Below are 16291 nucleotides of genomic sequence, written 5' to 3'. Positions count from 1 at the left end.
CTGACAGGTGCTCGTGCGCCCCTCCCCCAGTGCATGCTGGGCTGTTCAGACTTCAGGCCTCAGGACAGGTGCATGATGGGACAGGGCACAGCACAGGGGTGGAGGCTGTGATGTCATAAGTGGGGAGGCGTGGCCCCACAGCCCAACAGTCTGACACAGACCTTAGAGCAGGGGAGGCAAAAAAAAAGAGGTGGAAAAACAATCATTTGGTTTTGTGGAGTTTTTTGCATGCAGTGTTTTTAAAATAATAAAAACTAAAAGAAAAACAAAAAAAATGGGTGGAAGCGTGCCTACCGTCAGCTAGAGGCGACGAGAAATGTGTGTGTGAGCCCCACCCATGTGTGTGAATGTAATGAGCAAGATTCACGGAGAAGCTGTGCGAGTGTGTGTGTGTGTGTGTGTGTGTGTGTGGGTGTGGTATCAGGGTGACGAGCACATGGGGAGTGAGATTCAAGTGAGAAATGTGTGAGCGTGTTATGAGAGATTCACGTGAGATGTGTGTCTGCGTGTGTAATGAGCAAGATTCACATGACGAGACGTGTGTGTGTGTGTGTACATCAGCAGTAACTCAGATTCACATAAGACGTGTGTGTATGTGTGTGTATGTGTACGTAATGACTGTGTGAGCGTGTGGGTGTGTGTGTGTCCCACACACTGCTGCACAGGTGCTTCAGAAACAACATTCTGGATCGCAGGATCTCTGCTGTTCTTCTGCTGCGGCATCTCTGCTGTTCCCTTAACAGCCAGCAGGGGTCCTCTACGAAACAGACTTTCACACAAGTCAGAAAAAAAAGAAATCGCACTTTCTTTTTATGACCTTATGAACAGTTACTCAAAAATACATTTACATATATATATATTGAAATGTCTTTTTATCGATTTACGAAATACAGTACAGACAGACAAAAAAGAACCCCCCCCCCTCCTGCTTTGAAATAACTGCTAGAGGGCAAAGCACAGAGTAAAGTTTTTCAGCAGGGCGGGTTCTGTTCTTCATAATCGCGGACGTCTTTACCGACACCCCCTGCAAGCAGCCGGGGGGCCCCGCAGGATTCTGGGAAGGCTGCCAGCCTTTGATGTGTGTCACCCCTGACTGTGGTTCTGGAGAGCTGGCCTCAGCAGTGAGGATTGGGCAGCCCTGTCCAGCAGGCCAGGAGCGCTGACCCTGTTCAGGGTGGAGCCCGTGTGGGCCCGGTTCTGCTCAGAAAAGCCTGCCGGTCCCTTACGGCGCCGCTGAGCTGGTGGACCCCCGGCCCGTTTGAGGTTCCGTTTATGAAATGTGCGCCACGGATTTAACGCCAGTAGTGCTTGCACACGGCCAGTCCCGCCGCATCTTCTCCTCTTTAGTGTTCATCCCCCTCTCTCTTCCTCCTCCTCCTCCTCTCCCCCGCTCCTCGCGGTCTCAGGTTAGGCGCGGCTGGGGTTGGGAGAAGGCCGGCCTTCGTAGCCGTACAGGAAGGTGGCGACGATGACCAGCATCGCGCCGAGGAAGAACACGCTGGGGGGGGGGGGGAGAGCGTCACACAGCGTTAAGATTTCAGTACACGAGCTGCCCTTTAACTACTTTATTACAGTCAGAGAGGGAAGGGATAGAGAGAGAGAGAGAGACGGAGAGAAAGACAGCGAACCCTGCTCTCCTGGGACTTCAACACTTTTCAAATATCAGAAGTGAAAATGAGAAAATTTCCTTAGAGTGAAATGTGTGTCTGACGACTAAGAAGAGAGTTTGTGTGTGTGTGTGTGTATGCGTATGTGTGAGTGTGCATGCGTGTGTGCGTTTGTGTAAGGATGTGCATGTGTATGTGTGCGTGTGTGTATGTATGTATGTGTGTGTGTGTGTGTTTTTGTGTGCGTGCGTGCAGGAGTGTGTGTATGTGTGGGTGTGTGTGTGTGTGTGTATGTGTGTGTGTGGGTGTGTGAGTATGTGTGTGTGTGCATGCGTGTGTGTGCGTGCGTGCGTTTGTGTAAGGATGTGCATGTGTATGTGTGCGTGTGTGTTTTTGTGTGCGTGCGTGCAGGAGAGTGTGTATGTGTGCGTGCGTGTGTGTGTACCTGCTGGGCTCGAAGTCCTCCAGCCAGAAGAAGGAGATGAGGGTGGACAGGATGATGGACAGTGAGGTGGCGAAGCCCTTCAGGATGTTATCAGCGTACTTTATTACTGCAGCTATCACCAGCCCCCCCAGAGCCTGCGGAAACCACGGCAACACGGTCAGACACACAGGCAGACAGACAGGCAGGCAGACAGACAGGCAGACAGAGACAGACGCACAGACAGACAGACGGGCAGGCAGGCAGCCAGGCAGGCAGACAGACAGGCAGACGCACAGACAGACAGACAGGCAGACAGGCAGACAGACGGGCAGACATATAGGCAGGCAGGCAGCCAGGCAGGCAGTCAGGCAGACAGCCAGGCAGACGGGCAGACAGACAGACAGGCAGGCAGACAGGTAAAGATAGGCAAAAAAAAATGTTTACAAACTACGCAGTAATGACGGACGGCATCGCTAACAGTTTTCTCCCACGTTAGCGGTAAATTACCTGCAGCGCGACCACAGTCCAGGTCAGCCCGTTGTAGCCCTGGAACATTCCGGACTCCCGCACCCGGTCCCCGTCATACACGAACACCCCCATCAGCCCGAACACCATCCCAAACAGGCCTGCACGGGAGAGGGGGGGGGACCGTTAAAAGCGTTACACACCCTCAGCCCAAACACCATCCCAAACAGGCCTGCACGGGAGAGAGAGGGGGACCGTTAAAAGCGTTACACACCCTCAGCCCAAACACCATCCCAAACAGGCCTGCACGGGAGAGAGAGGGGGACCGTTAAAAGCGTTACACACACGCTCAGCCCGAACACCATCCCAAACAGGCCTGCACGGGACAGAGAGGGGGACCGTTAAAAGCGTTACACACACGCTCAGCCCAAACAGGCCTGCATGGGAGAGAGAGGGGGACCGTTAAAAGCGTTACACACACCCTCAGCCCAAACACCATCCCAAACAGGCCTGCACGGGAGAGAGAGGGGGACCGTTAAAAGCGTTACACACACGCTCAGCCCAAACACCATCCCAAACAGGCCTGCACGGGAGAGAGAGGGGGACCGTTAAAAGCGTTACACACACCCTCAGCCCAAACACCATCCCAAACAGGCCTGCACGGGAGAGAGGGGGGGACCGTTAAAAGCGTTACACACACGCTCAGCCCAAACACCATCCCAAACAGGCCTGCACGGGAGAGAGAGGGGGACCGTTAAAAGCGTTACACACACCCTGCGCATTGCTGCGGTAACAGAGAGTTCCCTCAGAGGAAACGGGGCTCTTTCCAATCGCGTATTTTTACCCAGACATGCGCACAGTAACGCACAGTGAGGTGACACAGTAACACATAGCCACAGCCACAATAACACAGTCAGCACAGTAAGACAGCTTTACAGACATGCACAATCGCACACAGAGAGGTGACACAGTAACACAGTCACGCAGAGGGGCACGGTAGCACAGAAAGACAGCTTTACAGACATGCACAGTCACACACAGTGAGGTGACACAGTAACACAGAGACAGCAGCACAGTCACGCAGAGGGGCACGGTAGCACAGTAAAGACAGTAGGACAGACATGCACAGTGGCACACAGAGAGGTGACATAGTAACACAGAGACAGCAGCACAGTCACGCAGAGGGGCACAGTAGCACAGTAAAGACAGTGAGACAGACATGCACAGTGGCACACAGAGAGGTGACGCGGTGATGCAGACCGAGCTGGATGTTCCGGATCCACACGCTCTGCTTGGTCTCCTTGAGGATCTTCTCGAAGTACACGCCCGCGAACCCGCTGGAGCAGCAGGCCACCAGCACCGCCACCACGCCCACAAACTGGGAGCCCGCCGACAGCTGCTGCTCCTCAGGGGCCCCCGGGGAGTCCGTGGGCCACTGCGGGGCCACAGAGAGAGAGACACAGTCAGGGGCCACAGAGAGACAAATACACAGTCAGGCGCCACAGAGAGAGAGTCACAGTCAGGGGCCACAGAGAGAGAGACACAGTCAGGGGCCACAGAGAGGGAGAAACACAGTCAGGGGCCACAGAGAGGGAGAAACACAGTCAGGGGCCACAGAGAGAGCGTCACAGTCAGGGGCCACAGAGAGAGAGAGAGGGACAGACACACAGTCAGGGGCCAGAGAGAGAGAGAGAGAGGGACAGACACACAGTCAGGGGCCACAGAGAGAGAGACAGACACAGAGTCAGGGGCCACAGAGAGAGAGAGGGACAGACACACAGTCAGGGGCCACAGAGAGAGAGAGAGGGACAGACACACAGTCAGGGGCCACAGAGAGAGAGAGAGAGGGACAGACACACAGTCAGGGGCCACAGAGAGAGAGAGAGAGGGACAGATACACAGACTTGGGCCAGAGAGAGAGAGAGACAGACACACAGTCAGGGGCCACAGAGAGAGAGAGAGGGACAGACACACAGTCAGGGGCCACAGAGAGAGAGAGAGAGGGACGGACACACAGTCAGGGGCCACAGAGAGAGAGAGGGGGACAGACACACAGTCAGGGGCCACAGAGAGAGAGAGAGAGAGAGAGAGAGAGAGGGACAGACACACAGTCAGGGGCCTTAAAAGGGAAGGGCATTCAGGGCCACCGTGACGCAGACGGATCCTAACCTGCACAAGCGCCACGCCCGCCATGAGGATGAGCAGGGAGAGCCACTGGTAGACCCCCAGCCTCCGGCCCAGCATGAACACTGAGAACAGGGCGGTGGTGAGGATCTTAAGCTGGTACGTCACCTGAGGGGGAGAGAGGGAAGCGAGAAGCGTGTCATCATACGAATATACACACAGACCAATGTACACACACATGCACGCACAGACACAGACACAGACACAGACACAGACACAGACACAGACACAGACACAGACACAGACACAGACAGGTTCCCACAGGGCCCATTAGCGCTCCGCGGCTACGTAGCGTACCTGGTAGGTGGCGGCGTCCAGGTTGGACAGGGCCACGTACAGCAGGTTGTTCTGCAGGGTGTAGATCCCGGAGGGGATGGCCAGCTTCAGCGTCTCCATCGGCTTGTTCAGGATCTCCTGGGTCACAATGCTGTTCAGCGCCCGAAAACTGTAGCCTGAGCGGAGAAGAGAGAGGGGGGGAGGGACAGGGAAGAAGAGAGGGGAAGGGTTGAAGGATAGAGAGCGGGAGAGAAAGGTAAGAAGAAGAGAGAGGAAGGGAAGTGTGGAAGGATGGAGAGGGTGAGGGACAGGGAAGAAGAGAAAGACAAAGGAAGAGAGACTGTTACCGACAGTGGGATCACAAACGCACAACCTGAGCTTGTTGATCTGTAACCCTGTGAGTTACACATGAGCCAGATTCAAACCCAGACCATGGGGCCCAATCATGCAGTACAACAGTGCCCTAACACAGGGCTGCCCAACTCTGTTCCTGGAGATTTATCATCCTGTAGGTTTTCGCTCTAACCCTAACAAAGCACATCTCATTCTACAGCTAGAGCAGGACTGCCCAACCCTGTCCCTGGAGATCTACCATCCTGAAGGTTTTCATTTCAACCCTAACAAAGCGCACCTCATTCAACAGCTAGAGCAGGACTGGTCAACCCTGTTCCTGGAGATCTACCATCCTGAAGGTTTTCATTTCAACCCAAACAAAGTGCTCTTGTTGAGCTGCCAACTGGTAGAATCAGGTGTGCCAAATTGGGATTGAAATCAAGATCTACAGGAAAGTAGATCTCCATGACGATATCTCCGTCTTAACAGGATGAGCCACCCAGCAGACCCCCAAACCCTTCTTAGAGTAACAGTCACCACCCATATTCAGGATGACGGAGTCGGGTTGAATTTGACACATTTTACATTTTATCTCGAATGACATTCACTAGCAATTGAGACTAAATGGCTTGGTCGGGGAGACCAGAAATCCAAGTGATATTTGAAAATTCAAGTTCCTGCCACCCCTAACCCTTCCATCATAACAGAGGTTTGGAGACAAGTGAACCACGTAGCACACAAAAACCTCACAACCTGTGCAGCTAGTTTAAAGAGGCCACTTTGACTGCGACCTTTGAAGGCTGACAGTTAAACAAATACTCTTTTTTTCCACCCCCGGTAAGAACAATCCCGCCCTCTAGCCACACACAAACACGGTTGTGAACATTAACTACCTCTGTCAGTAGGTGAGCGATGGTCAGATGGTATCGCAAATATTTGCCAGAACAAACAGTGTGACCCAGTGTTTCCGGAGTTAAAAATCATTCATTCATTACTAAACATATATTAACATAACATGAATGTTAACATAAAGATCCTGAACACACGGAATTATTTTATTAGCATAGATACGCACCCAACACCACATTTCCTCCACAGATCATTTTGAATATATTTAACTGCTGGTTCAAGTTTTACTGTTCAGTCACTTCTATGACCTTGTAGAATGCACGAATTGACTGAAAGTGCTTTATAGCCAGATGAACTAAGCACACGCTGTCCATGTAATTTAAGGCTCTGCTTAAAAAAGCAGCATCAATTACTTTCCCAAGCCTCATGTTAAACAGCCATTTAGGAGGCAACTTGTCCTTGCGCTACAATAAATACCAATAAATAACCCCAGCCTGCGTACTGCTGGCAGGCCGATCCGTAATTAAAATTTTATACGAAGCATATAACTTGGCAGATCGTAAATAATAGGAGTTAAGCACTATGGCCATTTTCAGCGCTTCAGGGAAACAGAACGGCGCGTCCTCGCTGGTCGGGCTCGTAACTTTCGCTAGAATAACCCAACAGACACGGCTGACATTCTGGCTCAAGATTAGAACCCCACTGCCGGGGAATCGCTCAGTCGATGAAGCAAAGGTCAGAAGCTTCTTCTGACGATTTCTGCTTTTGCATAGGCTACGTGGGGTTCCAGTCAGAGGGCAGCAATTCAGGCCAATAGCACCAAGTTACTGCCTTCATATAGCAATATAGCAACTTCCTGTGGTCCCCATAGACCAGTATTATGTGGGTGAGTTCCTGCTTTCCTTGCCATGTAAGCAATTTCCTGTGGTCCCTATAGACCAGCATTAAAAGGGTGAGTTCCCGCTTTCATTACCATGTAAGCAACATCCTGTGGTCCCTATAGACCGTCATTACGTGGGTGAGTTCCTGCTTTCGTTATCACCTAAGCAACTCCCTGTGGGTCCCCGTAGACCAGAACTGAGTGGGAATTACGTGCCGACGTGCCAGTGACTTACTGTGGTCCCTGTAGACCAGCATCACACAGGTGAGGATCTTCAGCAGCTCGGCGGTGACCACGGCGGAGGAGGCCAGGTAGCGCGGCCCCTCCCCCTGCAGCGTGCGCGAGTAGCGCATGGTCAGCACCAGCGTGGTGGTCTGGAACACCAGCACGCCCAGCGACAGGTACTTCAGCCGCGAGGACGCCATGGCGACGGAGCCCTTCTGTCACAACGGGAGGGAGAGGCAAGGGATGCTGGAGAGGAGGAGGAGGAAAGAGGAAGAGAAAGTGAGATCAGACAGAAATAAGCAGCGTAAGCAGCAAATTAAACACGTTCAGCTGACACTCTCATCCAGATTGACTTACACAGCTTGAGTGTTTTTTACATTCTTTTTTTTACTTTATGAACATGGATTTTCTACAGTACCTCTGTGTATAAGACACGACAGTTGAAGCACATTCACACCAAATGATTCCACTGTTCAGAACAAGATTTAAACACATATATGCTCACACAGTGGATGTGTACCTGGTCGCTCAGTGAAGTATAGGAGATACTTCTAGGCCAGTAATGACCAAACAACTTTTTAGAAACACACACACACACACACACACTTGCGGTGCCTGTCATTTTAAAACAAGCCACTGAAAAACATATTAAAGACACACCCAAATACTGCTTAGGGCATTCCACTGCTCTCTTGACAACCCCTCCTGCACTGAAACACTACGTCTTTCTCTCCCAACCAAATCCAACCCTCCACACTACGAAGTGAGTCCAAAGATCAAATTTTAGAAAGAGTCTCCGTCACCAACCTCCACTGTCAGCCCCAGGTCCTTGTCAACAGACTCCACATTTCGAAATGTTTGAATTTGTTTGAGTTTACCCAGAGTCAGTCCACTGTAGCCGCCACCACCCTAGGCAAGCTAAAAGTTTACACAATGCAGATTCAAAGGCACACGTACGCAGGGGCCCAACCTAGCTTCAACCTAGGCCCAACCAGACCAGGAATTCAATACTGGTGTTTTCGCCTAACATTCATGGAAAGGACACAAAGTATCCTGACAAATCCTCCTCCTGGGGGGGGGGGGGGGGGGGGGGGGGGTATGTAGTATGTAATTTCCCCTCAGGTTAACTTCACTGGACCCAACAGCGCAATTTGTTTGGGATGTGCCCCTACATAAACGACATTGATATAGTTAAACATCAATGGAAATGTCTACCAAATGTGGTTCTGGCCCATCTAGTTCAATGGAGGCCGAAATATATAAACATTTGCGGCTACGCTGCTGAACTGGTGTGCCAGCAAACCTCTCCACCTTCACGGAACATCTCTAAACGGTGGCACATTTGATAAACGATGGCAATCAACGTAGGCTTATAACCAAAGTAATCTAGTGCATGCACCCTAAACATACGGTTACTAACCCAGTTACACTCAGTAACGTTTAAATTGTACTTCTACGCAGACGTGGGTTTAGTTCATGTTAAACCCATTGCTTATAACTTTAGATAACTGGACGTAAATAGCGACCTGTTGGTCATTTAAAACGCAACACCACCAATACATTATTTTGAAGCAGCCATTGGAACAAGAGTGGGACACCTGGCATACCAACTCCGGTACACAGACCTGACACACACCCGTGCCACAATTCAGCTACGAATGCGAAGTTAACTCACTCTTAACCGACCCACGCTGGGTTAATTTGCGCTTGCGAGTTCTCCCAAGTTGAGCGGTCATTTATAATGCGACGTTGGACCCGTTTCCCCATTTATATTAGTGGCAGAGTGATACCGTTAGCTTAGATTAACTAAATTAACGTAATAACCCAGTAGATGATGATGTAAACAATACCCGAGGTAACCACCTAGCTACCAAATCTGCTAGGTGTACGGTACTGTCTGCACAGTCGTGTATGTTACCCTACAGGCGAAGAAACACGTATGTGGAGCCAAGCATTCAGCGATATTCTGGAACTTATTTAGCAGTCGCTAGCAGTAGCTAGCTATATTGTATTGCTAACAACCCACCCACTCAACGCTGGCCGAATAGGTGGTTAGCTTCAAAGCAAAAACAGTTAATGTCATAGCAATCGACATGCATACAGTGGGTCATCTGGTTAGCTTGTTAGCAAGCCATCTGCTTACCTGCTCACAGTATCCCTCGCGAGTTCACCGAGGTTATCGATATTTACAGTGTTCAACGTGAATTAACTTTCCGCCGAGAGACCCGGGACTACTCAGCAGGCAGCTGACGAGCGACTAAGCTAACTGACCAGTCAGCCGTCTACACGTCCAGGTCCGGAGGCTATGTTGGCCCTCGGTCATTCTTCTCCAAATTCTACTTTCCGCCATGTGTCAGTGGTCTCTTCAATAGCTGCAACTGCGCTACCTAAAATCATTCTGCACGACCTTTCCGATTGCAGACCATTCCGTCGACACAACTTTGCAGCTCAGTCAAATGCAACGGCGTTACTTTGTTTCCATGTCATGCTGCAACGTTACTTCCTCTCTACTTCCGCGTTCGGCTCTCAGTAGTAGGCTTCTCGATTGTGAAGTTCACCTCTGGCTCTAGTCTAAACAACGATTCAATGACATACACTATTTACATGAACTAGGCGACAACATAAATTGTGACAAGGTCCTGTTTTAATAATAAGAAGGACCGCTTCCCACACGCATGCGCAACGTCATGACTGGGCAAGGACACGAGCGTCTGTTGGTTTAGGGTTGGGGGGGCTGTGCCCAAAATGAAGAAATTTCCTTCAATTAGGTTGATTGAGAACAATTATTTGGTTTAGACAGAGCTTTGCTGATTACCTCTTGTTATTGTAATCCTTTCTCACCAGAGGCACATTTTAAATTCCAATAAACAGGATTCCACATTTACTATAACTCCGTGGCCAGTCATTAAGTTCATTTATATTACTTACAATGCAGCCAATCACCCAGCCACCTAATCAGACAGATGTATACTACTTAATAGGGAATCTTGACTGGCCAGATATCAATTATCGGTTAACATTAATTACACACTAAAAAGTCAGTAATGTCGGGGGGAAAAAAAACCAATGTGCTCCAAATTTCCTCAGAATTTAGTTTGTGAAGCTGAAATTAAGCTTTTCTACCATTTCGGGTTACAATATTTTTATGTTTTAATGATTTTTGGGGCTTGTCATAGCCGTAATATGAACGCATTCAGGATTGTATTTCGGTTATTGGGTTAGTTACATCATTGGGGCTTTAGTGATGTTGCACATATGCACTGGATGGTCTAGCCATGTCATTAGCCAGATGTGGCACTGATGCTCATAGACATCAATTGGGTGCACTTTAGTTCATTTACATCACCCTAGATAACATTTTCTGCCAAATAAATGCACCGTAATGTAAAGCCTTGATAATGTACTGCGGTGCAAAGCCTTGACAAGATTGTATGGAAGTCAAATTGAAGATTGAACTGATGCAGCTCCATCTGGAAAATGGCAAATAAAAGGTCAACTTTATATGTGTGATAAAAGCAGTTTATGAATATCTTTTTTTCTTTTTAAATTCAACTAGGTTTCCATTATCCACACCATTCCCCACAATAAAAAAGTTAGTAATATTTATAAAGATATGTGTAAAAATAAATATTATAACTACTCAATTAGCTGAAAAGAAATTGAACACAGGGACAGTGTATACACTAAGGCAACTGTGCAAACAGAATTACATCTGTGATAATTGCAAATGATGTAATTTGTCATGTAAAATTTCAGTTATTTAGACTTATATTAATTTACACAGATATACGGCTAAAACCGTAGGGACGTTAAAGATAGCACGCTCAGTTAAACAAAGGCTTATTAGTGTGTTTTTTCACTCATTTATTTGTTCTTAATTAAACAAGTTTGTTCTTTATTCACGAGTTCCTTCTATGGTGTAAAACAGGAGGAAAAACTACTTCATATAACATGAATATATATTTGGTAAACAGACAAAAAAAATAATACAATAGACATAAAATATAGTTTATGTACATATCAAAAATGGCCTTGCATAACAAGAAACATTTAAGTAAGAATAACAGGCTCAAAGTATGCTGTTCATTTGATCATGGTTGATAATTATTATTATTTAAACTCCAAAGAGCTACAGACACACAGACTGACAGACAGGCAACAAGTGAAACTCAGACAGGAAGTAATCTAAGTGCCAGGAACAGGAGGTATGCACAGTTTATATTTCAATGGAAATGGTGGCAACTACAACCAAATAAGTGCAATCGCTAACATATGACCCAATTTTTAAAAAATTCTTCTGCTACTTCCGTTTGCGCAGCAAAATAAATTAGATGCCGACAGACCATCTCAGCTTAGATTAAGTTTGGGATGCATATTCAGGAAGAGCACTTTGTAATTGACAAATACCTCACTGTGAAATGACAAAGACAGAGGGATGGAAGAAGCCAGCAGCAGCCAGTAAACATAACATTGGTCCTAAAGGTCTGATGTCACCGAAGGAGGACATGGTCAGCCAGCCTCCACAGGATCAATCCCACAATTCCTCAACGTAACAACTCCTGCCTGTCTGTGCGTCTGAGTGCCCATCGCCCTCAAAACCAAAAAAAACAGAGATAAATACAAACATCACATAAATGTGTGTGTGTGTGTGTGTGTATGCGCGCACGCACGCGCATGTGTGTGTACTGCCCTCTTTCAAATTCACACAGTGTCTAGAGGCCAGAACCAAAACCTGAACACTGACCCTTCGAATCGCTCTACGAAATACAGCACTAATGGCAAACGTCCCCGCTCAGGATGACAGCTGTACACATCGATTCCACAGGTCTGCCAAGGTGTGGATGGGCCTTCAGATCAGTGTTAGGATTTGGCCTTGGCAGGTCTGGAAATGACCCCACCGTGCCATACGAAACATTTTTAACTTTTCAGCTTTTCAATACAAAACTTCTCAACTTCTCAATACAAAACTTTTCAATGATTGTCTGGAGGGCCAGAAATGTCAAAACAAAGAGAGACTACGCCCCTAAGATAACAAATTATCAGGAGGATAAAGCATAAAAAACAGACTTTTCAGACTTGGTTTTTAAAATCACAAGGCAATTAAAATAAACACAAAACATCGTTTTTAATTACATAACAGTGATTAAATGTGATTAAAAAAATCTTGCTGTTTAAAAGCAGTTTAAAAAAAAAAAGAACTTCAGATCCAGTTACACTGATGACAGCAATAATTATAATAACAATAACAGTAACAGTACACATGGATACTCATGGAAAACATAACAGTAACGATAATAATGTGGGTAAATATTTTCCTAGTCCAGCTCCCCTCACCCCTCATGTACTAACGGGAATAGGAGATTCACAGGTGTCAGTCTTTGTTCTCGATTGTCCAATCAACTCCTTGACTGTCCACAGACCAGCCAATGGGAAGAAGCTTCTACGGGAACCCACCTCCACTACAGGCTGCATTAAGACTCGCTGTCCCTACACGCTACAGCGTAACAGCCTAGGTAACAGAGAATGAGAAGGAATGACAACACGGTGTAACCAGACAGGTTTATCCCCTTGCTACCGCGTGACTGCGCTGCTCACTGCAATCCAGGTCTTCAGTTACAACGGTTTTTTCCCGCTTCAGCGAAGCACTGTGACTGTTTGTGGCTGCCTTGGCCCCTCCCACTCCATCCTATTCAGCCCCACCCTCCACCGGTACCCCCCCCCAAAATGGTGGACAGTCGGGGAGGTTGGACTAAAGCAAAAACAAGGTACCTGGAGGAGAGGGGAGGGGCGGGGCAGGGTGGGGCAAGGTGGGGAGGCAGGGAGGCGGGGAGGGTGTAACAACTTAAAGAGACACCTATTTACACCACAGTTTGGCTTCGAACCACACGACGAGAGATCTGCCTGCGTGTTTTCAGTTTGCGTGGGCGCAATATCGAACCACACGACAGCCCAAACGACAGCCAGCTGACACGCCAAGTGCACACCAAGTTGTCTCGTAGCCACATCTTAGTCAGAAACGTTTCCGAACAACACGCAAAAAAATGCATTTGGCATACCTGTTTTGAAACATAAAGATAACAGCTTATCATAACAAATATCACAACCTGACCCACCACGGGGGAGAAAAAAAAAAGAGAGATTAACATACTAACGATTACAAAGTCAGCATGAATCAGAAAGCACCGCCCTAGAACTCTACACAGCAGCGACTGCAGAAGCACAGGGTGAAGTTATCAGCATATATCCTTCAAAAAGAAAATAAGTCCCAAAAGGCAGTTGCCAGGGTAGCTGTAGAGTCCTGCCTCTCCAGGCCTGCTGTGTAGTCCTTACACTGGTTTTCTCAACAAATTTGATCATCATCATCATCATCATCATCAACAACAACATCCCCACCTGTCCAACGGCATTTCTACAATGTCTTATGTCCCAGTCATTCACAGATTCACATCGATCCACAGCCCAAAAATAAAAGAGGAAAAAGCAAAGTCCAGGAGCTTCATTTCCGAGAAGAGACATCTTGCCGCTAATAAGAATGCACAGACCGTCAATACAGGAGACATAAAAATGAAGACTTTTTAAGATCCTTCAAAAAAAAAAAAGAATAACTGGCAGGACAGAGCACTTGTTTTTGGCTTGACTCTTTCGCAAAGTTGGCAATGCTCCTGCGTGTGAAGGTGGAAGTAAAGGCACCGTATTTACAGAGTAAGAGTGCAGAAGTGCAGAGGGAGACAGAATGGGGGGGGGGGCAATTAGTGTAACTGTGGAGGGGGGTAGGGGGCAAATCTGAAAAGGATGAAACAGGAAGTGCAGGAGGGCTGAGGCAGGATGGGGGGGGGGGCGGACGAGGTCAGAAAGGAGGGGGGCGGGGCGGATAGTCCGTATCCATGGCTACGCATACACCTGCATGCTGTTGCGCTGCGGCTGCTGTGGCTGCTGTGGCTGCTGGCCCTGCTCCAGGAGGTGGGTGTGGCGGGGCGGGGCCAGCGAGCGGGCGTTCCCCAGGGGGGTGGGGCTGGTGGTGACGTCGGACCAGTCTGAATTGGAGTGGGGGGAGGAGGAGGACCAGGGGTCGGGGGATTCGGGGGAGGGGGTGAGGTAGGGGTGCTCGCTGGGGGGCTGGGCGGGGTGCCCGGGCGTGGTGCCCTCGGACCCGGCGGTGGGGTAGCTGTGCTGGGAGGGCGGGGTCGGGTACTTATCCACCGGGCTCTGCAGGGGCTGGTAGGGGGGCAGCTGGCGGGGCTGGGCGTCGGCCATGGCGTGGGCGTGGGAGAGGGCGTGGCCGTGGGCGTGGCTGTGAGGGTGGGGGTGGCCGTGGGGGTGCGGCAGGGTGTGGGACAGGGCGTGGGGGAGCCCGACGTCAGGGAGCTGGTACATCATGCCCTGGGCGCAGTGCAAGTGGGAGGAGCCCTGCTGAGAGTGGGCGTGGGCGTGGCCCTGGTTCTGCCCCGCCCCCTGCCCTTGCCCCCCCAGCTGGGGCTGCTTCAGCAGGGCCTGCCCGCCCCCCGGCGCCATCATCTGGAAGGTGAGGATGGAGGGCAGCTGCTCGTGGCCCATGGCCAGCAGCCCGGCCCCGCGGTGCTGCGAGAGGCCGGGGTGGGCGGAGCCCAGCTGGTGCGGCAGGACGCCGAACATGTGCCCGCCGTAGCCGTGCTTGGGCAGCCCCACCCAGCCCGTCTGCTGCTGCTGCTGCTGCTGCTGCTGCTGCTGTTGCCCCAGCATGTGGCTGACGGGGGGCAGCAGCGGGCGGGCGCCGGGGCTGCCCAGCAGCGGGGGCGAGGTGGCGGCGCTAGCCGTGCTGGCCGCGTCGCCGGCGTACGAGTGCGGGGACTCCAGCGAGTCCACGGGCGACAGGGTGACCGAGCTCTCCGACAGCCCCGCCCCCGCGCCGGCCTTGGCGGCGGCAGCGGCAGCAGCGGCACCGTTCCCGCCGTTCACGCCGCCGGCTCCGCCCACCTGCCCCGGACCCTCCCCTCCCGCCGGCTTCTTCCGGCGCTTGGCCTTCAGCTCCTTGGCGGTGCCGCCCGCCACGCCGCCCACCTTGCCCCCGCCGCGCCGGCTCTTCTTGCCCTGGGGGCCGGGCCGCATGCCGATGAAGCCGCCGCCGGCGCCGGGGCACAGCAGGGAGGCGTGGCCCCCCGCGGGCCCGCCCCCGCTCAGGTGGTTGGGCCCGGCGTGCGGGCTGTGCACCAGGTTGTACTGGTCCAGGAGGCGCACGATGTCGTGGTGCATGCGCTCCTGGGCCGTGTCCCGGGGCAACCGGTCCAGGTGGTCCGTTATGTCCCGGTTCGAGTAGTGGTCCAGCAGGACCTGGGCCGCCTCGAAGCTGCCCTCGCGAGCCGCCAAAAAGAGGGGCGTCTCCTCCTGGAGGGGGAACAGAGGAGGAGAGGGGGAGGAGAAAAGAGTGTGTGAGCAGGGATGAAGAGCTGGATGGAAGTGAACTGAAACTCAGTTGAGAACATCCTGGTAGTGCCCTGAACGTTTCTTCCCCAGTTTGTGAACTGAATTTAAATTCATTTCCCAAATTGAATCTGGCTGAAATGAAACTGAATCGAACACAAGCCTACAGAGGACTCAATTAAATTTTATTTGTACTGAGCTTTTTACGGAGGCAGTGTTGCAAAGATGTTTCACTAGGAAACGGGATAACACGAAAATGGAGAAACTGGAAAAAGCTGAGCCTGAATCCCTGAAGAAAAATCTCCCAGGAGAGATAAACAGAAGGAAGAAGAGAAAAGGAGGTGAAAAAGAAGAATGAGAATGTGGAGGAGAAAAGAGGAGGCGGCGGAGAAAAAGAAGGAGGTGGGGGAGAAAATGGAGGAAGTGGAAGATAAAAGGGAGGCGGCAGAGGGGAAAAGGAGGTGAAGCAGAGAAGGAGGTGAATGAGAAAAGGAGGCGAAGCAGAGAAGGAGGTGGAGGGAAAAAATGAGGACATGAAGAAGAAAAGGGATGAGGTGGAAGAGAAAAAAGAGCAGGTTGAGAAAAGGCTGGGGGGAGAAAAAGGTGGAGGTGGAGGAGAAAAAGGAGGAGGTGGAGGAGAAAAGGGTGGAG

The 16291-nt window shown here is 50.4% G+C and overlaps 2 protein-coding genes across 5 annotated transcripts in view; both read right to left on the bottom strand.

Moving 5' to 3' along the window:
• Positions 1-781: 781 nt before the first annotated feature.
• slc35a3a (solute carrier family 35 member A3a) lies at positions 782-9952 on the bottom strand. 4 transcript variants are annotated; one of them, XM_035412133.1, is made up of 8 exons: positions 9387-9948; positions 7254-7489; positions 4978-5132; positions 4666-4788; positions 3757-3931; positions 2539-2657; positions 2053-2186; positions 782-1498 (listed from the first exon to the last, which is right to left on the bottom strand). In XM_035412133.1, exons 2-8 carry the CDS (start codon positions 7441-7443, stop codon positions 1408-1410), a joined length of 987 nt encoding a protein of 328 aa, XP_035268024.1. In that variant the 5' UTR covers positions 7444-7489; positions 9387-9948; the 3' UTR covers positions 782-1407. The 4 variants fall into 4 exon arrangements, with proteins under 4 accessions (XP_035268024.1, XP_035268025.1, XP_035268027.1 ...); XM_035412134.1 differs by lacking the exon at positions 9387-9948 and adding an exon at positions 8051-8256; XM_035412136.1 differs by lacking the exons at positions 782-1498; positions 2053-2186; positions 2539-2657 and adding an exon at positions 2748-2872 and having other exon boundaries at positions 9387-9952.
• Positions 9953-14076: 4124 nt separating this feature from the next.
• notch2 (notch receptor 2) overlaps positions 14077-16291 on the bottom strand; it is a 9850-nt gene continuing 7635 nt past the window's right edge. Inside the window, exon 2 of the mRNA XM_035413302.1 lies at positions 14077-15604. Within this exon, the coding sequence (XP_035269193.1) occupies positions 14132-15604 (1473 nt within the window). The 3' untranslated portion in view covers positions 14077-14131. The remainder of the gene's footprint in view (positions 15605-16291) is intronic.

The sequence above is a fragment of the Anguilla anguilla genome, chromosome 4 (assembly GCF_013347855.1).
Source record: "Anguilla anguilla isolate fAngAng1 chromosome 4, fAngAng1.pri, whole genome shotgun sequence".
Lineage (NCBI taxonomy): Eukaryota > Metazoa > Chordata > Actinopteri > Anguilliformes > Anguillidae > Anguilla > Anguilla anguilla.
The sequence above is the reverse complement of the archived record's forward strand: the minus strand, read 5'-3'. Positions and strand labels throughout refer to the sequence as shown.

Bases quoted from the DNA above. Each gene is read 5' to 3' on its own strand.
- slc35a3a (XM_035412133.1), bottom strand. From the start codon at position 7,443: ATGGCGTCCTCGCGGCTGAAGTACCTGTCGCTGGGCGTGCTGGTGTTC. The intron at 4,789-4,977 runs GTACGCTACGTA...TCTCCCCCTCAG, and splicing joins TGGACGCCGCCACCTACCAG to GTGACGTACCAGCTTAAGAT. The intron at 2,187-2,538 runs GTAATTTACCGC...TGGTTTCCGCAG, and splicing joins GGACTGTGGTCGCGCTGCAG to GCTCTGGGGGGGCTGGTGAT.